At 48.1% G+C, this 23,134-nt stretch overlaps 1 protein-coding gene across 5 annotated transcripts in view; it reads right to left on the bottom strand.

Annotated features, from left to right (window-relative positions):
• TULP4 (TUB like protein 4) overlaps positions 1-23,134 on the bottom strand; it is a 145,299-nt gene that overhangs the window by 27,943 nt on the left and 94,222 nt on the right. For all 5 annotated transcript variants that reach the window (XM_008154666.3, XM_054721729.1, XM_054721726.1 and 2 more), the window contains 5 exons: positions 21,973-22,101; positions 15,745-15,906; positions 6,086-6,266; positions 5,299-5,433; positions 1,078-1,244 (listed from right to left, as the gene is read on the bottom strand). In XM_008154666.3, coding sequence (XP_008152888.2) covers positions 1,078-1,244; positions 5,299-5,433; positions 6,086-6,266; positions 15,745-15,906; positions 21,973-22,101 — 774 coding nt within the window. The remainder of the gene's footprint in view (positions 1-1,077; positions 1,245-5,298; positions 5,434-6,085; positions 6,267-15,744; positions 15,907-21,972; positions 22,102-23,134) is intronic.

Genomic DNA, 23,134 nt, shown 5'->3' with positions numbered 1-23,134 from the left:
TATTTGTATAACCTTGTTCACAGCAGCATTAAACCTAAATAGCTAAAAGGTGGAAGGAACCAAATGCCCACTGAACGATGAATGTATAAAATGGTGTATATGTATATACATATATGTAATGGCATATTATTCAGCCTTAAAAAAGAAGGAAATTCTGGCATATGCTATAACGTGGATAAACCTTGAGGGGAGGTTATGCTAACTAAAATTTTAAAAAGTCATAAAAAGACAAACACTGTATGATTCCATTTATATGAGGTATGTACAATGATCAAATGCATAGAAACAGAATGGGATAAAGTTTCAGTTTTACAAGATGAATAAGTCCTAGAGATTGGTTAGATCACAATGGTATATACTTCACACTACCTAACTAAAATGGTTAAGATGGTAAATTTTATGTTATGTATATTTTACTATAGTTTTTTTTAAAAGATATATTTAAATAATTAATGCCTGCATCTAATTACAAAATACCCCAATATGGTATACCTGCCTCTCTAATGAGCTGGGTAAGGTTAGGACATAAGTCCCTAGTTTACTATCACCCCCATCAATCATCAACTCACTCCCAGCTCTGTGTCCAGTCTACCCTGCTGAGGATTCATCCTCTGCCATACCTGACCCAGACAAGAATGAATGGTCTGAAGATTTCTGGAACATAAAAACAAACAGAAAGGGGCCCACCTGTGCACTTTCTCAAAGACCTTTAAGCTTTTAAACACTGCTGAATAGTAACTTAGTTGAAACATAAAAATACATTACTGACTTAACAAATATAAAATCGGAGTGAATAAATTAAGATTGAGCATCCACTTCTGCACATTTCTGATTTCTACTTCAGACTGATAATCAACACCAGGTCACTCTGCTTACTGTCCATTCATTTGACTGGGCAATAAAGTATTTTGGTTAAAAAGCAAAAATGTATTTCTCCCTATGTTTCCTGGTTCAGACCCCATAATTTAAGTCAACAAAGGATTAAAATCTGTCAAAGACAATTACAGTGAGTATAACCCACTCCTGACTCTTTCATGAAGACTGGGGCACACAGTGGATGCCCCCCCACATCCTTACTTGCACAAGTGTGTCCAGTGTGAAGATGTGTTCCCCACGAACATTGTAGAACTTGACCATGGCACTCTTCAGGAGAGGGCCATTGGGAAGGTCACCAAGCTGCGTCTGCCGCTCCATACCAGCGACTGCCAGAAGGTCTCCCTGCGTACACCACTGGGCCACCACCTCTGCAATCACAAAGAAGAAATGGCCTGAAACATGCCTCTCCCTGAACTTTCACTTAAGTAGTTTAAAAAAGAAACACGTAACAAAGACAACAGTGGTTCTCCCCTTTTCTCTCCTGAAGACATTAGCTACCTATTTCTCCGAAAACAATACAGACTCTATTAAAAACAGGTGTTGATGAGTTAGAACGGAATTGCAGTGCCCCTGAAAGATAACTAAATCAAAGAAAATATACGACAAAGCTGGCATGCTAAATATCTATCTCTAATGCCAGCAATTCCGAAACAGGACTTGCAGAACTCTGGGAGAGCAGGCAAGCTAATAAAACTATGATGTACATCCTAAGTGCTTTTCCATTGCTGTGCCCCGACCAAGAGATGACTCAAAGAAGTCATAAATGCTAAAAGCACAAAGTAAATCAGAGCAAAGCCTAACTTTATACTCATTTGGTTTCTATGCACCCTGAGCAGATAATGTGCAGGTAAAGAACATATCTGCATATGAAGGCCCCAACTCCTATCCAACAGCTGACGATGTTGTGGGCTTAGGAAAGAAGATAAATACTTCTGTGAGGTGCGAGTGTTGTCAGAGAAATGTCCACACGGGAGGTGTGGTGCCCTCCTACCACCTTTCAGTGCCTACAAGAAATGGCTATGAAAGGATTTGCCTAATCCCAATGTGAGCCAGTTACTTCTTCTTGCTGGTGAAATAAGCTGTTGGGACTAATAAGATTTACAGTAGAGCTTTTCTCCCTCAAGACCCTAAGATTGTTTGTGGTTTATACAGAGATCCCAGAAGTCTGGAACTCAGGGGCCCATTCTGCAGAGAGGCTGGACAGGGACGTGGGTAAGAGCTGGGTCTACAATTCAACAGCCCCTAAGCGCTAACAGGTCACACATGATCACGGCCTCTCTCTTCAGGTGCGGTACTGATGCTGACATTAGCACCAGCCATCCTGAGGTCACCGCAGAAACTAACTTCCCTTGAAGACTAGACAGTGGCCTCTGGGGCATGACGACTCTCCAGACCCAGGGAAGCCGGAGCTCGTTCGTCAAGTCAGCCACAGACAGAAAGCAGAGACAGAGGCAGCCGAGAGCTGAGAGGAAGGAGTTACGGACAAGCACCAAGTGAAAAAATACACCCTGAGAGAGAGCGCACATCAATGAAAGGAGTCCCCCACCCCCTTTTCATGTAAGAGGATATGAAGAAGGTGGAGCAAAGGAAAAATAACTTAAAAGAATCAAATACATATCCTGGTGAATAGATTTTTAAAAAGATGATAGAGGAAGCGAGAGGGCTTGTGCACACACCACAGTGTGCTCTGGATCCGAATGCCTCAATCGCTCCAGCGAAGAGCCTTGTGGTAATGAAACGGAAACGACCTTTTCTGGATGGTTCCTTTGTAAGCACCAAGATGTCAAAAGGAGGAGCACGAACACTAACAGGTGAAAACCAGGAAAAGATGAGGTCCACCCTTGTCGAGGGCAGAAGCATCAGTGCAACACCACAGAAACAGACAACAGCACTCCCTTTTCACAGCTCCTAGCTCACCCGCTTTGGTCGCTGGGTGAGTGGGCACCGGCACCATTCTTTTTGCTGTTTATTCATGTTAATCACAGTCTTTGCATTTCGTCTTTACCAACAGAAAAGTAGGTTGTTGCTCCCGCAGGGCTGACCTAGACACAGTCACATTCAGAGGTTGCTCAAAGACAGGCTGGGCACTCCAGGCTCTTAGGACACTTTGGGTGTCTGAGTTAAGAATGAGCCCAAATATTCACAAGCAAATGCGCAGGGATTTCTTCAGCGCAGGTGAGGAATAGAGTGAATAAAAAAATGGAGTCACTATGGTCAAGCCTCTAAATTATTCAATAAAGTATGCTGATGCCATTCTTGCTTTGACTAGCCTGGGGACTTAGCCTTCGGGACTTTCCAGTCCTGCGTCAATGCCTGGATGCGCCTGGGTCACTGTGCGTCAATGGCCTGAACATTCATCAAACCCTCAGATGACCATCTGAGTGACCTCAAGAAGAAACTAATCCATTGTCCAGATCACTGGGCATCTGACGATTACCATCTTGGACCAATGCAGGGCTAAGAAGGCTGGACTGATTCTTCTCAAGAATGTACTTTGTCCTATAAGAACTCAGCTTTTCTTTCTCTATTGGAATGGTCTGGTATTGCCTAGCTGTGTTTTCCATCTGCAAACTCTAAGACCCTTGCATAAGTCTTTGTCATTTACTCCTAGACAAAGCCTCCTGAATCTTAATTCTGAGTGCATTAGACACAGTTATAAAGTTATCCTGAGACAGTTATAGTCTATAATGGCAAGTCAATCTTTTAAAAGGAGTAAGTTTCACAATAATAGGGCCATTGTGTGCTCAAAGAAATGTTAAAAAGAGAAAATTCTATAAAACAGAGAAACAAAACAAAGCAATATGAATTTGAATTCCTTTATTTTAAGGCAATGTGGGGTAAAGTGAGACATGCTCTTGAATTTCTGTACTCTTGGCTACGTTATTTATTTATTTTTTTGGTGGGTAGCAGAATGTGCCATCCAAAATATGCCTTATTGGCATAAGGATTATTTTGAGAAGAAATAAGATACAAGACAAGCTCTCTGCTCTCCATAATTGTATAAAAGCAGGACAAATTTGTAAACGTGTATGACCTCCCACCAGGAAGGACATAAATTAATCACTGGAGACAACTTTAGACCTTTATCAACCCAGAAAAGATACTAGATGAATCTATAAAACAAATTTATGAACTAGCCCTTATCGTCAATTAGTTCCCACAAATTTGCTGCCCTATTAACTTAGTCCTTTAACTTGGTTTTGTCATTTCCCTAAGATGTATTGCTTCTTTGTTAACATGCTGTATAATTCCACATTCTAACCACCCCTGAGTTACTCACCTGAGTGCTTTCATGGGTAAGTGCAATGCCTGAGGTAATACATTTCTGCTTGCTTTTTTTCTCTTGTCTTTTTTTTCAATCTGTCTTTGGTCAGTCTAGTTTACAGAGCCCCAGTTGCGGAACCTCAGATGGGCAGAGGGAAATGTTTTCCCTCCCCTACATCCTCAAGAAAGAGTAAAAGTCACAACAAAGGGTAAAAACTCCGAATAAGGTGAACCAATTTATGGTTCATTGTGTGATAAAAAAAAAGTCCCAAATTTGGGATTCTCAGGAGATCTTTCTTCAAGGCACAACTTGCTTGGGAAACATTTGCAAAGCAAAATCACTTCCCGCCCCTATACACACACAAATGAACCTGCAAGGAAGAAACATGTGGCAGGTGATGAGGATGAAGGCTGGCTGCAGGCATCATGGTCTATCGGGCACTCTAAGTTCTTTTCCATGTGACATAGTCACTGTGCTGGTGATAAGCTAAAGGATATCATAAGTCACCTTTCTTCGCTGGAAGTTCTCTGATTATATTTATTTGAGACAGTAACAGAAAAAGACCATGTGGATCTAAGATGGGAGTTAGAATAAAATTCTAGTCAAAAAAATTTCTCATCTGGGAGGGCTATTATGGGTCACCTCCCCAAAGTCACACGTGTCTCTAATCTGCAAATTTGGTGGGAATGTGTTGGGGATGCTGCTCCAATACAATCTCGTCTGATAAACAGAGAACAAAATAATACATCCAAGGTAACTTTACTGCCCAACCGTAAGGCTTTAATAAGCTAAACCACAGGGGCTTCTGTGTAAATGTGTCTCGTGCACCATCTGCTGCCTCAGGAACAGCAGGTGCAGCCATCCACTACTCCGCAGACACAGTGTCAGCCAGAGACGAACACAGCGCACCAGAGAGAGGGCCACTCTTGTAGTGGGAGAAGAGCAGGTGACGATGAAGCCTGAAGGTCAGGAATCCCTCCTCTAGGCAAGACCAGGCAGCGACTTGTCAGGTAAGTGGAAAAGAGAAAGGAAATGGCCTCTAACAGACTCCCTGAAGTCAGAAAGAGGTCACTGCAGGGGACAAGAATCAACAAGTGCTGGGTGTACAAGGCCCAGCCTGGAAAACGAATCCCTGGGCCCAGGGTCATATGCAGTACCTTTCAGTCCTGAGCGGATGACAGTAGGAGACAAGTCATCGTAGTTATTCATTAGGCTGATGTCCCCCGAGGTGAAGCTGACGGTGAGCAGCGGCTTGATATTCTGCACCGGGATGGGATATGCTGCTGGACCATCTGTGGGGACAAAAGTGCTGAGTGAAAAAGAGACAAGGAGCACATGACCCAAATCCAGGGCCACAACGCTGCAATCTTGTGGAGGGTCTTGAAAACCACCTGGCAATGCAGATCGGACTCTGGCCTGGGATACTGCTAAATAAAGCACCATTCTGCACCACTCCAAACTACCTGGTCCGCAGAGGGTGCTCAGCAGAGAACCCGGGGCAGTTACTTCCCAAGTGCATCTGTCGGTGCTAAGAACAATCTCCCTCAAGACCTACCTACCCTGCAACACTAGCACTGATCTTAACTTTTTTATGTGTAAACACTGTCTTCTCCTAAAATAAATAAACACACACATTCACAGATATGTGTATGCATATTCTCTGGGAAGCGTAACATACACATCTGGGGAAGGAAGAAGGCGAAGTGAGAGCATTTTGTGTGTAGGAATCCTATGCCAACGGGGCTTCATCAACCTGACCAGCGACAGTGAGACGGGGTGGCAGAGAGGAGACAGTCAAATCGAGAACACAGATTGGGCTTTGCAATTCGGTTCGCGAACTCTTCCCAACAAGCCAGGGTGCTGTGCCTGCGGCAGACCTTTCCCCTTCTGCCTTAAAGGGGTTCACTCCCTCCGTACGCTGGTCCCTGGGGAGCAGCGAGCTACCTTGGGGCGGGGAGTAGTCGTCGGAGTCCGTGTCGCTCTCGCTGCTGTCCTCCACCAGGAAGGCAGGGTAGTTCCAGGACATGCTGAGGATGCCGTCGGACTCGTGCAGGAGGACGTGCGCCAGCATCCTGCCGTGGCAGTCCATGACGATCACCTGCCCGTCGGCCGTGCCGAACAGCACCTGCAGGTGAGCACCAGGACTGCTGATGGACGGGAGGGGAGGCCTGCGGTTCCCACACACTCATCACCCCAACTTGTTTAGAAGGACAAAGTATATTTGGAATAAAAACACAGACCAGTTAAGCAACTGAGGGGATACACAAAGCATTAAGCAGTGAACATTTAGCTGGCTGTTATTGCAAAAACTTGAGTCCTCTAACACTGAAATGTGACCAGCAGCACAATCAATATATTCATTACGTTGTATGGACATTATCAAATAATATGAGCAAATCCTGGTTTCACTTTTTGTGGATTGCTTTGTTTTCTGGGTTGAAGGAAGAGGGTTAAGAGGATTATATGCGGAGAAACCAAGATGGCGGCATAGGTGAAACACCTAACCTGCAGCCGGGCACAACAATTTCAAAGGCACAACTAGAGGTCAGAACGGACATCGTCCAGAACCACAGGAGAGCTGGCGGACTGAAATGCCCACAGCTGGGGGGAAGGAGAGGGCCACGGGGACAATCGGGGGAGCCGTAAAAGCCTGAGGTATGGAGAAACTGGCGGAGACACGAGCGCGCGCGCCTGCGGGGAAGATGGAGCCGGAGAGGAGGGGGCGGCTGACGGCCTGGCCGGCGTTCACTGGCAGAAAGGAGATAAAGGCTCCGGATTGCGCTGAGCACCGGCTCCGACTGCACTGAGCGCCAGTTCCGGGCGAAACCCTGGGAAGCCAGGCGCAGGCTGGGGGAATGAATCTGGGCTGTGGGGCACAGGCACAGAGGAGCGGGGGAAGGCAGAGCTCCAGAGGCGCGCACGGGAAGGGGCGCAAAGGACGGACTGTTGCCTGCGCCACTGAACTGCCCTAGCGGGAAGGAGACATAAGCTCAGGACCGTGCTGAACCCCAGTTCCGACTGCACTGAACCCCAGTTCCGGGCGAAACCCTGGGAAGCCAGGCGCACGCTGGGGGAATGAATTTGGGCTGTGGTGGCGGAGGCACAGAGAAGCGGCGGCTCCAGACGCGCGCACTGGAAGGTGCGCAGAGGACGGACTTTTGCCTGCGCCACTGGGTGGCCCTGCTGGGAAGGAGACAGGGACGCCAGACTGCGCTGAGACCCAGTTCCAACTGCACTGAAACCGAGTTCCAGGCGAGAATCTGGGAGTCCAGATTCATTAGGGGAGGGACTGGACTGTTTGGCAGTGGGCGAAACTCCAGGGCGCGTTTCTCTCAGAGGTGTTTGCAAGGAATACAGAGGGACACTGACACAGGAGCCTCATAGGGCGGGGCTGACAGGAAGCCAAGGTTGTAGGCTCCACCCTGTAGCTCCGCCCCAGCCAAGCTGAGCAGAAGCTTTTTCCTGCTGAGTGCCTCAGGTAGTGGCTGACCCACACTGCATTGGAGACCCAGAAACGAGGGCATCTAGTGGTTGGTGGAAGATGACACCAGATTTCAATCACTTGCATAAGGGAGGCATTCTAGAGGCAGACTCAGTGAGCGCCAAGGCATTGCTGCATCAAGACCCGGCCCACAAACATGTCTCCTGCACAGCAACTCTTCCTATATGGACAAAGACGGTCCTCACGGCCAATTGGCCTGGAGGACAATTCCTCCCAGTGACACCAACAACAATCAAGACTTAACTGTACAAAGGAGGACCAAGATGGAGACATAGGGCGGCAGCCTGATCGTTGCCTACCACAACAATATTGAGACTACGACGGGAGAGCAGAGCAGACACCAGCCAGAAAGACCGGGGAGCTGGCTGAGCAGATGCTCTACAACTAGAATAAAAGAGAGGGGTACGCAGGATGATGCTGATGCCGGTGACCCAAAGTCCACACTTTAAGAACTATGGCTCAGGCGACACAATGGTGGCCTGGAACGTGCTCGGCGCAGTTCCCCCGGCGGTCTCCGGCTGAGGGACGGCTCCACTCGCTGCCGAGCACGGACAGACGAGCCCCTGGGAGACATGGGGTGGGAGACTCCGTGCTTGCTGACCTCCGAGTCCTTCAAGAATCTCAATGCCCCGAAGTGGCCAGGTGCGCACGCTCAGCGACTGGCCACCATTGCAGACCCAAGGGCCGACGCAGCGACACCGGACCAGCCCATCGCCGGGCACCGGGCACACCGGAGCCTTGCCGAGCCCGCCGCCCAACGAGTTCTGCGGCAGCCGCCCTGGAGCTCTGAGATAATGACCGAAGGAATTGCTGAGAGGGAATTGACCAACAGGAATTGGGATCAAGAAGACGAAACCCCGCTGAGACCCGAGTCCAGGCGAGCCTGCGAGCCTCTGGGCTCAGATGTGGTCACACGCCTCTGGGTCTAAGTGAGGCCTCACGCCCCTGGGTTTGGGTGAGGCCACACGCCCCTGGGTCCAGGTGAAGCTGGATTCCGGGTTCGGGTGAGGCCATGTGCCCCTGGGTCCGGGCGAATCTGAACCCTGGGTCCGGGTGAGGCCGTGGGCCCCTGGATCTGGGTAAGGCTGGGTCCCGAGTACGGGTGAGGCCGTGAGCCCCTGGATCCGGGTGAGACCACGCGACCAGGGGTCTGAGAGAGGTAACGCGCCCCTGGGTCCGGGTGGCTTCGTGCACCTAGGTCCAGGTGAGGCCACGTGCCCCTGGGTCTGAGAGAGGCCACGCACCCCTAGGTCCGGGCGAGACCATGTGTCCCTGGATCCGGGTGGGGCCTCGTGCCCCTGGGTCTGGGGGAGGCCAGGCGTCCCTGGGTCCGGGTGAGACCGTGTGTCCCTGGATCCGGGTGAGGCCTCGTGCGCCTAGGCCCGGGTGAGGCCACGTGCCCCTGGGTCTGGGGGAGGCCAGGTGTCCCTGGGTCCGGGTGAGACCGTGTGTCCCTGGATCCGGGTGAGGCCTCGTGCGCCTAGGCCCGGGTGAGGCCACATGCCCCTGGGTCTGGGGAAGGCCAGGCGTCCCTGGGTCCGGGTGAGACCGTGTGTCCCTGGATCCGGGTGAGACCTCGTGCACCTAGGCATGGGTGAGGTCACGTGCCCCGGGGTCTGAGAGGCCAAGCGTCCCTGGGTCCGGGTGAGACCATGTGTCCCTGGGTCCGGGTGAGGCCGCATGCACCTAGACCCGGGTGAGCCCAAGTGGCCCTGGGTCTGGGAGAGGCCAAGCGTCCCTGGGTCCGGGTGAGACCATGTGTCCCTGGATCCGGGTGAGGCCTCGTGCACCTAGGCCCGGGTGAGCCCAAGTGGCCCTGGGTCTGGAAGAGGCCAAGCGTCCCTCGGTCCGGGTGAGACCATGTGTCCCTGGATCCGGGTGAGGCCTTGTGCACCTAGACCCGGGTGAGCCCAAGTGGCCCTGGGTCTGGGAGAGGCCAAGCATCCCTGGGTCCGGGTGAGACCATGTGTCCCTGGATCCGGGTGAGGCCGCGTGCACCTAGGCCCGGGTGAGCCCAAGTGGCCCTGGGTCTGGGAGAGGCCAAGCGTCCCTGTGTCCGGGTGCGACCATGTGTCCCTGGATCCGGGTGAGGCCTCGTGCACCTAGGCCCGGGTGAGCCCAAGTGGCCCTGGGTCTGGGAGAGGCCAAGCGTCCCTGGGTCCGGGTGAGACCATGTGTCCCTGGATCCGGGTGAGGCCTCGTGCACCTAGGCCCGGGTGAGCCCAAGTGGCCCTGGGTCTGGGAGAGGCCAAGCGTCCCTCGGTCCGGGTGAGACCATGTGTCCCTGGATCCGGGTGAGGCCTCGTGCACCTAGGCCCGGGTGAGCCCAAGTGGCCCTGGGTCTGGGAGAGGCCAAGCATCCCTGGGTCCGGGTGCGACCATGTGTCCCTGGATCCGGGTGAGGCCGCGTGCACCTAGGCCCGGGTGAGCCCAAGTGGCCCTGGGTCTGGGAGAGGCCAAGCGTCCCTGTGTCCGGGTGCGACCATGTGTCCCTGGATCCGGGTGAGGCCTCGTGCACCTAGGCCCGGGTGAGCCCAAATGGCCCTGGGTCTGGGAGAGGCCAAGCGTCCCTGGGTCCGGGTGAGACCATGTGTCCCTGGATCCGGGTGAGGCCCCGTGCACCTAGGCCCGGGTGAGCCCAAGTGGCCCTGGGTCTGGGAGAGGCCAAGCATCCCTGGGTCCGGGTGAGACCATGTGTCCCTGGATCTGGGTGAGGCCGCGTGCACCTAGGCCCGGGTGAGCCCAAGTGGCCCTGGGTCTGGGAGAGGCCAAGCGTCCCTGGGTCCGGGTGCGACCATGTGTCCCTGGATCCGGATGAGGCCTCGTGCACCTAGGCCTGGGTGAGCCCAAGTGGCCCTGGGTCTGGGAGAGGCCAAGCGTCCCTGGGTCCGGGTGCGTCCATGTGTCCCTGGATCCGGATGAGGCCTCGTGCACCTAGGCCCGGGTGAGGCCACGTGCCCCTGGGTCTGGGAGAGGCCAAGCATCCCTGGGTACGGGTGAAGCCAGATCCTGGGTCCGGGTGAGGACGTGCGCCCCTGGATCCATCCGGGTGAGGCTGGGTCCCAGGCCCGGGTGAGACCACGCGCCCCTTGGGTATGGGTGAGGCCACGTGCCCCTTAGTCCGGGTGACGCCGTGCCCCTGGGTTCGGCCGAGACCAAACCAGAGGGAGTCGGACCTCCATTACCACCATTTGTCCACCATCCAGAGCTGAGGGGTCAGTGCTGACATGTACACATAAGGAACTACTGGACATTGAAATTGGGTCTCAAAAGAACTGTTGGTCCAGGGGGAAGCTCGCTACAGATTGATTCATTTGCCTGTCAGCATAACTATTATTGCTCGTCTCACATTCAGTTCTTATTAGTATATATCTAGTGACATATGATCTCGCTCATCTAGGGGAAATGATGAACAACATAGACTGAGGAACAAGAACAGAACCAGAAGCAAGGAGGCATCGATCGGACTATCGGGCCTCAGAGGGAGGATAGGGGAGGGTAGGGGGAGGGTGGGGGGAGGAGGAGAGTTCAACCAAAGGACCTGTATGCATGCATATAAGCCTATCCAACGGTTAAGTTCAACAGGGGATTGGGGCATGCGTGGGGAGAGGGGTGGGATGGGAATGGGGGGATGAGGACAAATATGTGACACCTTAATCAATAAAGAAATTTAAAAAAAAAAAAAAAGAAAAGTATAAGCACAATAAAAGTGTAAATTTAAAAAAAAAAAAAAAAAAAAGAGGATTATATGCACTTATTTTTCTGGAAAATAAAGAAGTAGCAGAGGTTCATTGTTAAGAATTTATCAAATTTAGAAGACAAACTTAGATGTATGTTTGACCTAGAGAAAATACACCTGGTTATGTAAGCATGTTATCTAATCATATTTGCAAAAGAAGATGTTCCTGAAATAGTTTGTCTGTTTTATTTCACTGTGAATAAGAATGGTATTAGTGAATAATTAATGTTATAAAGTATTAACGGTGTTGATACCTTCGCTGAGTGCTGACTCTGTGATGAGCACTAGACGGAAAGCTGCCCTCATAACTGTCAGACTCCTGGGAGTGAAGGACCAGCACTGCTGGAAGCAGCTGGGTGGGCGGAGATGTCCGGTGCTGAGGCCGGCCCTGGGAATTCCCCCAGGTCCCGGGTCTGGGAGCACACACTCAGGGGCCTGCTGGGGGATGGGACGGGCACATGGCAGAGCTAGAGCACAGGCAGGCAGAGGAAGCGGGTGGGAGTTACCCCGCCCCCATCAGAGCAGTTCATGAGTATCTCACCGAGGCTGGCAGCTCCCTGACAGTGCGGCCATCCAGCCGGATGTCATGAGGGGACCTCGGTTCCCTTATAATTCATTAAGTAGCAATAAGCTCACAGATTTTACAGGACTGTTAGGACAAATCAATTTCTACCAAATATTTCTTTAAACATGATCTACATTTTAATGACCGAAAGCTAAAAAAACCCCGGCTAAAACTGTTTTCCCTCAGAAGTGGTGGTCAATTTGTTAGTCCCTCCACTTACAGAGAAACAGACAAAACCAACAGAACACTGCGAACTCGAGAATGGCGGACCCTGAGCGTGTCGGTAAGCAGCTTTAAATGGTGCTAACTACAGAACATGACTTCCTGTAACTTTAACTAAAATGTATGATTTACATGTTTCAAGTGAAAGAGCTATGTGGGGAGCCCGCTGGAAGGTAGGTGTCAGGGGGACAAAGGCTTTCTTCCCGCTTCCACAGCCTCGCTCCTTTGTCCCAGTCTGTTCTCAAGAGCAGCTCTGTGCCTGGTCACTTATCTGTGGTTTCTGTTGTTCATAATGGTACCTCATTAGCCAACAATTACTCTTCACAAGGACGCAGGAAAGGAGCTCCCGCCAGGCTGTGGTGGACTCCCCCGTACCCACCACGTTCCCCTGGTGTAGTCATCATACCCTCAGTCTTTCCTGTGTGGTTTTTACAGCTGACTCCCACACGAGACCGTAAGCTTCTGAGGACGGGACCAGGCCCGCTCTGCTCACCGCCATCTCCCACGGCCTGTCACAGCAGGTGATCGTGGCAGCATTTGTGAACGGAGGAAGAAATGCCTCTGCATTGAAGTGTTTTTTAAATAACACACTTCTTTTCATTTTAGAGAAACTGATGCCAGACAACAGAACAGACACCTAATTCCTGAATAAAAGGACTGGTGGCCAGTGCTGAACATTACAGTAAGGCAAAATGGAACAAAAAGCGCCCCCCCACCCCGCCCCCCAAAGCTCCACCATTAACCAGTTCCAACCACAGCTCTCTTGGGAAGAGAATACACTATACAATCGGAGAGAAGGAAAAACCAGCACTGATACTCTAGTTGTCAAGCAATGATGGGGGGAATTACTCTGTTTTGGAACAAGTATGTCACAGATACAACATGAAATCAGATTTTTAAAAATCTTGCCTATTACATGTCCTTTTCATGCCTAATCACTTCCCATGAGACCAGGCTAGTGAGCCACGGACTCGAAGAGAACAAGACCGAAAGTCTAATAATAGCACAGCCGTGGCCAGGACATCAGTCTCTGCGGCTTCTCCTCCCTCGTTCGGGTGCTCTCTCTAGGGAGACGAGCTGGCTTCTCCTCCGGGGCTGGCTCCTGGTCCAGGCTTGGCCCGAGGCCCTCTTCTCTCTCTACACCAGTCATGTCCACGGCTTCAAGGGCCCCATCACGCTAGCTGCCTGGCCAGGCCTCGCCCTTGCTCTGGGCTCACACATGCCCTTGCCTACCTGCTACATGGATGTGCCAAAGGGCCCTCAGAGTCAACAAGTCCCAGACGAAATGTGTGATCTTGTCCTTTCCCAACCAACCAGCCAGCCAACACACACACAGCCAGGTCCTCTCCCAGAAAAGACCGCGCTGATGTGTTATCCCCAGTGTCCAGTATGTGTCTGTCACATCACAAGTGCTCAGAAACACGTCTGAAGGCGTCAGGACCCACCACACAGAATTAACCTCATGCTAACCATGGACTCCACGGCACGCTGAACGTGGCTCCGCTTTGCATGTCTGTCCTTCCCGTTACACCATGAGCTTCTCGAGGGCAAGTCTGCACCCGAGTTTCTCACGTTTCCTGTCATGAGTGGGTGCTCAGTGACTATCAGTAAATGAGTTTCTGCCCAATGTTTGGTCTTTGCCAAATGAAGGAAGAACTTCTTTAATTTATTCTTTAGGCTATAAATCAATGCTCTGTTCAAATCTTCCAAAAATGCTTTCAATTACGAACTGACGATGAAATGATGTAAATTTGTCTCATGTTTTCCCTGCTGGACGCGGGGTTCGTGCCTGGCTGAGGGACAAGCCCTCTGCAATGTGGACACCAAGAGCTGACAGAAACCCGAGGGTCCTCGGCCATATCAGTTCAACAGCTCTCTCAGTGCAGGGCAGTGTTTAAAACCAGTGAGATTTTAAAGTAACTAGAGTACCCATATAGAATCTCAATTTCAATGTATTCCTTTCTCACAATACTGTTTGAGAAGAAAACAAATTGGCCATTTTTACTTAAAAAAAAAAAAAAAAGGAAACATGAAACATATGACTAGAGGAAAGAAATTTAGTAAAAAAAAGTGTCTCAAAATAAAAGTATGGTTCCATATTATACTGCTTAAAATGTTGCAGCGTTTTATGGATTCTGCTGTACTTAGACAACACAAGTTTTATATTTACAAAGGTTTTACCTCATAAACATTATATTTAAAAATCAATCATCAACATCTGATCTTATTAGGCTATTATATATTGTTTTATCATGAAAGTAGAACATTAAAAATTATTTTGAAATTAGGTTTGAAAAAATGACCAGAAGGCTCATCACCATAAAATCACAACCTGTCCGTGACATTTGGGTTCACTTCGTTCCAGTTCTTCACACTACACAGACGGGTTTCTCTTGGGTGTTTATGATGTGGTAATCATACCACATATACCGTTTCATACCACATATACCGTTTCAAATCCAGACTTTTCCCCTTAACATAAGAGCTCTTCCAAATTATTACACCATCTTTATAACCACAATTTACAATTTACAGAACTACCATGTAATACTTTAAGTGGTTACACCACAGTTTACTTAACCATCTTATTTTGAGACCAGCAGGCTGCTGCCAAACTTGTACTATCATAAATAATACTTTAATAAACAACTGTTATTTTCTTCCCTTGGTTTCTTTCTCTTTTTTTGGTTAATCCTCACAAGAAGATATTTTTTCCATTGCTTTTTAGAGAGTGGAAGGGAGGGAGGGAGGGGAGACACAAGGGGAAAGGAAGGGAGGGGGAGAGAGAGAGAGAGAGAAACATTCACGAGAGACACACATGGAACCAGGGCCAGGGATCAAACCTGCAAGCTAGGTACATGCCCTTGAGCAGGAATCGAACACAAGACCTTTTGGTGTGCAGCCTGAAGCTCTAACCACCAAGCTACACTGGCCAGGGCTTCCCTTTGTTTCTTTTAGATAAATTCCTAAAGTATATTACCAGGTCAAATGGTTGATAATTTTTAATATTTTTGACATACTGTACACCAAAATGCTTCTTCAAACGTCCAATACAGGTTATTACTAGCAATGAATGAGAATACCTGATTGTACACTTATCAATAATCAGTAAAATCATCTGTATCAGTTTATCACTACTTTTGCTAAAAGTGAAAATATGTCCTCATTATGCTATTTTGCATTTTTTCCCTGAGAATAATTTTCCACCACATGATTATTGACTAGTTGAACTTCTTTGGTAAATTACTATTTATGTCCATTATCCATTTATTAATTGGCTACTTACGTAGGTTTAAAACTAAATTTGTGTCAACATTTTCTGTAATTAAAATATTTACCCAATGTTTACCATATTGGTGGGAAATATTATTTCTCCAATCTATGGTTCACTTCAAATTTTTGTTTTAATATTTACCTGGACACTGTCATTGTTCTTTTGCTTTGTGATTCTTTAAGAAGCTCTGGAGCAAACTCCCCTAGCCCCAGCCCTTTTTCCTTGTGTGATAATTTTTAACTCATTTCCTCCTCAGCTCTCATGGTTTTAACATTACACACCTATATTCAAGATGCATTACCTGTTGGTCATCAGGAGTCCATATGCCACATGTGATCTGACTTTCCAGGTTGATCTCAGATGACCAGTGTCTTTGTCCACTGACAGAACCGACCAGGACAAACCCATCTCGATATGAAATAAGCGCTTGAGTCCCATCGTGGCTCCAAGTGAAATCACTCACCTTTGAGACACACACAGATAAAAGTGGTCAATTTGTAATCTTAAATGGAAAGCACTTGCATCAAAGACCTAGAAGTAGCCTTTAACTTAGCCTTTGGCTAAGATCAAGGTGGCTTTAAAGAGAACAATATAAATATCCTATATAATAAAAGGCTAGTATGCAAATTGTCCCCTTTGACCAGGAGTTCGACCAGGGGGCGGGGCCGGGGAGTCCCCTTTCCCTGGCTGGCCCGGCCTGATCGGGGCAGGCCGGCTGGACCCCACCTGTGCATGAATTCATGCACTGGGCCTCTAATCCTATATAATAAAGAGGTAGTATGCAAACTGACCATCACGCCCTCGCACAAGATAGTCGCCCCCATGTGGTCACAAGATGGCCGCCACAAGATGGGTGGCAGGGGAGGGCAGTTGTGGGCAATTAGGCCAGCAGGGGAGGGCAGTTGGGGGCGACCAGGTCGGCAGGGGAGGGAGGGCAGTTGGGGGCGACCAGGCCTGCAGGGGAGGGCAGTTAGGGTCGACCAGGTCGGCAGGGGAGGGAGGGCAGTTGCGGGGGGAGGGACCAGGCCTGCAAGGGAGGGCAGTTAGGGGCAACCAGGATGGCAGGGGAGGGAAGTTAGAGGCGACCAGGCTGGCAGGGGAGGGCAGTTGGGGGTGATCGGCCAGCAGGGGAGGGCAGTTGGGGGCAATTGGGCTGGCAGGGGAGCAGTTAGGCATCAATAAAGCTGGCAGGGGAGTGGTTAGGGGGTGATCAGGCTGGCAGGCAGAAGTGATTAGGGGCAATCAGGCAGGCAGGCAGGTAAGCAGCTGGGAGCCAGCAGTCCCACAGGGATTGGGCCTAAACCGGCAGTCGGACATCCCCTGAGGGGTCCCAGATTGGAGAGGGTGCAGGCTGGGCTGAGGGACAACCCCCTCAGTGCACAAATTTTGTGCACCGGGCCTCTAGTATATAATATATGTATTATAACAATATCACATAATGTAAAAGACATCATTTGAAAAGTATGTGTCAGTGTGGTGGTGAGTGCTTCACAGATGTTAACTTCATAAAGACCACCTGTAGGAGGTATTATCATGGCCATTTTACAGAGAAAACAGGCACTGATGGGATAACCAAAATGGGCAAGACCTTTTGTAGACACATGGTTCCATTTCCCTTTAGTAAACACCCAGCAGTAAAATTAATTGCTTGTTCATATGGTTAAGTGTATGTTTAACTGCATAAGAAACTACCAACCTGTTTTCCAAAGTGGTAACACCATTTACACCCCCATCAGCAGTATTTGAGAGTACTAGCAGGTCCATACCTCACCAACACTTCCGTGTTGTCGGTCTTTTTATTTCGCTTTCCTAGTAGCTGTGCAGTGGTATGACATTGTGTTTTAATTTGCATTTCCCCAATGACATGATTTCACGTGCTTATTGATCCTTTGTACATCATCTTTTGGAACATGTCTGTTCAAATTCCTTGCCATATACATGTATTTATATATATGTATTCCCATTCAACTAATCATATATATCAAGAAGTTGGCCTTCCTATTGTGCTGTAAAAAATTTAAATACAATCTTTTATCAGAATTGTGTATGGAAAAGAATTTCTCCACTCTGTGGTTTGCCTTTTTATTTTCTTAGCAGTATCTTCCAAAGAGTAAGTTTTACATTTTCATGAAGTCCAATCCAATCTTCAATAAAATTTGAAAGTCCTTTCTTTCATTTTGCAAAGATAATGCTTTTCTTTACATTAATTTTAACTCATTTATCTTGGAAAATACTGTGCTAAAAGGAAAAACATCTTAAAAGAGGGCTAAACCATACAGTCCAAGCGTATTAAACTTGTGGCCCATGGGCAGCATGCGGCCCACACGATTATTTTTGCAGCCCAGCCAATAAAGCGGTATGTAAGAAACGTTTTAATAGAAATTTTGTAACTTGATTTTTACAATATCCTCTTATACATAATTATTAATATAATAAAAGCACAATATGCTAATTAGACTGGACAGCTGAACGACCTTCCGGATGTCGCTGCCATGGCTGGGGCCAAGGTAAAGGTGGTTAGGGGCGATCAGGCAGGCAGGCGAGCAGTTAGGGGCGATCAGGAAGGCAAGCAGAGTGGTTAGGGGCAATGAGGCAGGCAGGCGAGCAGTTAGGGGCAATGAGGCAGGCAGGCAGGCGAGCAATTAGGGGTGATCAGGCAGGCAAGCAGAGTGGTTAGGGGCAATTAGGCAGGCAGGCGAGTGGTTAGGGGCGATGAGGCAGGCAGACAGGCGAGCAGTTAGGGGTGATGAGGTAGGCAGGCAGAGGCATTTAGGGGTGATCAGGCAGCCAGGTGAGTGGTTAGGGGCAATCAGGCAGGCAGGCAGGCAAGTGGTTAGAAGCCAGCAGTCCCAGATTGCAAGAGGGATGTCCAACTGTCGTTTAGGCCTGAGGGATCGGGCCTAAACTGGCAGTTGGACATCCCCCGAGGGGTCCCGGATTGCGAGAGAGTTCAGGCCGGGCTGAGGGGACCCCTCCCCCCAGCTCCTATGCACGAATTTCATGCACCGGACCTCTAGTTATTAATAACAAACTACAACGTTTGCTAATGACTGATTACTATAATCGTGTTGCATTCATTTCCCTTACGCGCCTTACATGCAGGCAAACCATCTCTCTCCATTAATACTAGCAGCGAATATTTTAGCAGCCTATTGTCATTAGTCTTGGACTGACTGACTTGTTTGGTGTGCGCAACAGGAAATATTTCGCTTTTGGAGAACAAGAAAAATAGGCTTATTTGCATTACACTTATTAATTTGTGCAGTTATTCAGTGTCTGGTAAGTTAATGTACAAGAAAAATATTAATTTTTATTAAAATGTTCTATTATTTTATGTTAATGATTACTCATTTATTTCAGCCCTTTGTATTCAGCATGTCTCTATCGAAATAAACCTGTTTCTATGAAAATTGAAGCTTTTGTTTTTTTGTGGCCCACATAAACTTAAACCTTGTTTATTTGGCCTGTGTTAGCCTTTGAGTTTGACATGCTTGATACAGTCAGTGAAAAGAATCTTGTCCAAGATACCACCAATCTTATAATCACAAAAATGACCACATAGGATATTTACATGAATTAATTGGTTTCATTAAATCAGGTCAGCACAGAGTGATAAGAGTATGCAACAAATGGAAAAACAAAAACGGGGAACGCAGTGCCAAACGCTGTGAAGAAAACCGGTGGAAAGCCCCTTCCACTGGTTGCCTTTCAGTTGCAGGGGGTTACAGTGCTCTTGCTTCACTAACGCGCGTTCTCGGACGGATTAACTGCAGCTGAGCCGCAGCCCGCATGGCCCATGCCTGAGGCACCTTTTATCAGACCATCCTTGGCGGCTAATACTTGAAACTATGCATACACTGTTCCAGACTCGACTTTGAAACAAAGGACTCAATCATTTCCTAAAAAAGAAATTACTGAAGCATCAATCAGCTTTTGCCAGATGTTTGATTGCTTTGTCTCAATGAAAGGCATGCTATGTAACAAGGATCACCTGTCACTTCTAAAAAGTATTATTTTTCTCTGAGATTTCAAGGATAGTTCTCTTTCAAGTCACAGAATTGTCCCTCCTCCTACCAGACAGTTTCTGGTGTAGAGAGCCACTGCTCCTTCGACCAGTGAGTCATCATCATCAGAGTGCTATGTTCTTCCCTCACATAAATAAGATTTGACTTCAACACAATTAAAAGCAACCAAACCTCCCCAAAATGCAGGCATTTAATGAGGACAACTGCTCAATGGGTTCGGAGATGTGTAGGATGAGAGCTCTACAAAGTAAAATTATATGAAAATGTAATCAGATCACAAGATGCAATGATTACTTTGGGAGAACTTAGCCGGCACAGGCTTTCGTGAGAGTCTAGGTGCTCCAGATGTTCTATGGTCCATGTAAGCTCACTCAACCCCAGGTCTCAAGTCATCTTTTTTTTTTTTTCCCCCTAGCATGCCATTTGCACAAACTCTACATGACAAGAAAAGCTGAGGAATACAGTGGTGGTAGAGAGCACACAGCTGCTACGTGGACATGGCAGAAGGTTCCCTCCTCAGACAGGCTGCCAGTCAGGAGAAAGGATGTGGTGACAGCTCTACTGGCTGCCGAGGCTGCAGCTCTTCTGTCTAATGTTAGGGACATGGGCTGTAAAGGTGAACCACCCGCTAGTGCAGAGAAACAAGGAGAGACACACTCTTTTATGGACTGGGAGGACTGTTGTAAACAGATTCCATTGGAGGAAACCCAAAGTTCCCAGGGTAGTGATTTCTCATTGGCTGAGCTATGGCAGCCTCCCATTGGCTGAGCTGTTCCTGGGAGGAATGTTTCCCCCTCCTGCTGAGTCTAGTATCACTTCCTATCAGAGATGCAGGTGCCTCTCTTCCTGTGGGGTCAGTCCTGTGTGTTGGGTGAAATGTGCATAAAAGTTCTCTCTTCCAGCCTCCTGACACCATTTTAAATGAGGTTTCTGTTTATTACTTTTCACATTCCCCTCTTCTGATCAAAATCTTTCTCCAAAAGCATTGCTGACCAAGAGTCAGCTTTTTCCAGATCAGTGGCCCTTTTGCCTCTTGATGTCAGGAAGCACCTTCCCTGGGTGTTATGTACCATGTCAGAGGCGAAGTGCACAGATGGGCAACCTACTGGGGTCACATCTGAGTAACAAGGAGGGGTGAGGTGTTGAAGCAACATTTTACTGATGACTTTTCGGTTTTCCATTTGTCTTTCGTTCAGTTGATGTGGCACCCATTTTCCTCCCTTTAAAATCTTTCCCATTGTTTGTAAACGATCGGAAATTGTTTGCTGAGCAACGTTTAATCTTTCTGCAAGTTGTTTTTGAGTTTGACACGCATCTTCACCCAATAATGCTTGTAACTTTGGTCTTCAAACTTTTTCGGTTGACCTGGATGTTCTTTGTCTTTCACATCGAAATCATCACTTTTTAAGCGTTTAAACCAGCGTTCACAAGTATCTTGAGATGGAGCATTTTCACCATAAGCTTTCCGAAGTATACAATAACTTTTTCTTCAAAATAAAGTAATGAATTAAAACTTCCCACAAATGCTTTTTGGCATGAAATTCGGCATTTTTAAGTGTAAAAATATCTATGATGTTAACACCTTCAGCAAATTTGACATATTAAGTTTTGAAGCTTGCTGTCAATACAAAATAGCATACATATCAAATTGCAGATATATCAATATATGTGTAACTCCATCTATTGAAAAAAATCCGCATTATTAACTGGCACACCTAGTATCTTCACTCCTTGCAATTTTATGCCACTTCACTGATCTTTTTAACTTTCAAACTTGGGGAGCTCACAGGGAAACCATCCTAGGAGAGGAGAGGAGACTAAGAAACCCCCTATCAACAAAGGTCCCCTGAGGACTCGGTTCTGAAGCCCTAGCTCTGTAAATCCCTGGGATGGCACGTGTGTGCTGTGCTGCCCATCCTCACGGGGGAGGAAGGGCAGAGTTGCCCCTTAAGCCGGAAGAGTCTATGGAGCGGTTTGAAAATAGCACAGCTCAGCAGGGCATCCCTGGAGCAGTTGTTCTCCTCCGGGGGAGACAAATTTCTATCAGAAAGGAAGAGCTGAGGGAGGACAACAGGTGGCCACGCTCACTGCAACCTGAGAGAAGAACTCAGGTTGACAACTCAGTTTGGTGAGTGGATTGTGAGAAACAGTCATGTGGAGCTCCCTGTGAGACAACCAGGAAGATTACAACACAGGAAAATACCTTGTGAAAGGGAGCAAAGAAGTGATATGCCAGAGTACTTCCAACGACCCAAATTTAACATGCAATCACAACACTGAATGTGAAAGTGATTTCACAGATTTAATTAAAGCTTGAGGACTCAGAGCGTTCTCACAAGAGCAGCACAGTTGAAGTATATACACACAAACATGAAAAGCAGTGTTCTAGTTTTATTTATTTCTACTCCACCCATTTCTGGAAAGAGATTCCATCTGCCCTGGGCCACAGGACCTGTGTTGTCTCTCCAGCAGTCTTTCACTGAAAGAGCTTCCAGCCCACTCACCTGAGCCCCTCGGTCGTTGACCAGCTCCACAGACCATCTTCCTTCATACTGAATCCACACAAATATCCCTCCATCTGCGTCACACGTGGCCAGCTTCTGGTATGGCTCATTCCACCTCACCAGCACAACCTAGAAAACAACCAAGAAGATATTTACCACAGGGAATGAACCAGTGGGCCAGGATTACGCCTACAAAGAGATCAAACTTCAGACTGAACAGAATGCATGGTCAAAGGAAAAGACTGGGGAGGATGTGGGGATTGGTGGAGAGGCCAGGCCGTAGTCCACGCACGGCAGTCACAGGAAGCCAGACCCGCAAAGGGCTTCCTGAGAAACAGCAGACACCCGAGCAAGTGATCAAGTGCAGCATGGAAATACCCACGCCAGAAAAACGGGGCCCAGAGGCCACCTGTACTCTGTCGTGCCTCTCACAGGTGCAAGGATCTTTCACCTGACAGGACTGTATGAGGGGAAAACAATTTTCACAGACTATATTGTGCATCTGAATCAGAGTATTATTTTTTAGTGCAGTAAGAGGCAAGGATGAGACCTATTTAATTTCATTTTCCTCCCAATGTGAAATTCTCCATACATTTTCTAGATTCTTATTTTCAAATAGTTCAGCATCTAAACATGGCTAATTTGGAAATGACTTTGATCTTTCTCAACTATCACTCCATCTAAACGGCAGACCCTCTGGAAGGTGATCTGTGGAATTAGGAGAATGCGTGAGGGCAGCCCTCGTAGAGTCCAGGGAAACCTCTAAGGACACAGGGCTATGAAGGAGCCCAGGAGCCACGAGACCGACTCCCCACTTTCACTGTGTGAAGGTTCTCTGAGTGTCACCTCACTGGCCCATGTTAGTAATCATGCCGAATTAAGTCAACCTGTCAGACATTCAGCTCATACTTAAGGTTTCTGCTGTGTGATGCTGTAACCAATACGAAGCTGGAGAAGACCAGTTCTGCTCTTGGGAAGTCCAGCTGGGAGCCAGAACATCCACAAATATGTGAATATATACTGAGGTGTGTCTGTCAAACTAGGACTATCATTAACTGGCAAGAGCACTCCTGATGTTCATAGAAAGCTTTGGATCCCGTCTCCTCCCAGGGCTTTGTGCCTAATAAACGAATTACCCCAGTGGTCGGCAAACTACAGCTCG

The sequence above is a fragment of the Eptesicus fuscus genome, chromosome 10 (assembly GCF_027574615.1).
Source record: "Eptesicus fuscus isolate TK198812 chromosome 10, DD_ASM_mEF_20220401, whole genome shotgun sequence".
NCBI classification, from domain to species: domain Eukaryota; kingdom Metazoa; phylum Chordata; class Mammalia; order Chiroptera; family Vespertilionidae; genus Eptesicus; species Eptesicus fuscus.
This window is presented reverse-complemented; position numbering and strand designations above follow the sequence as displayed.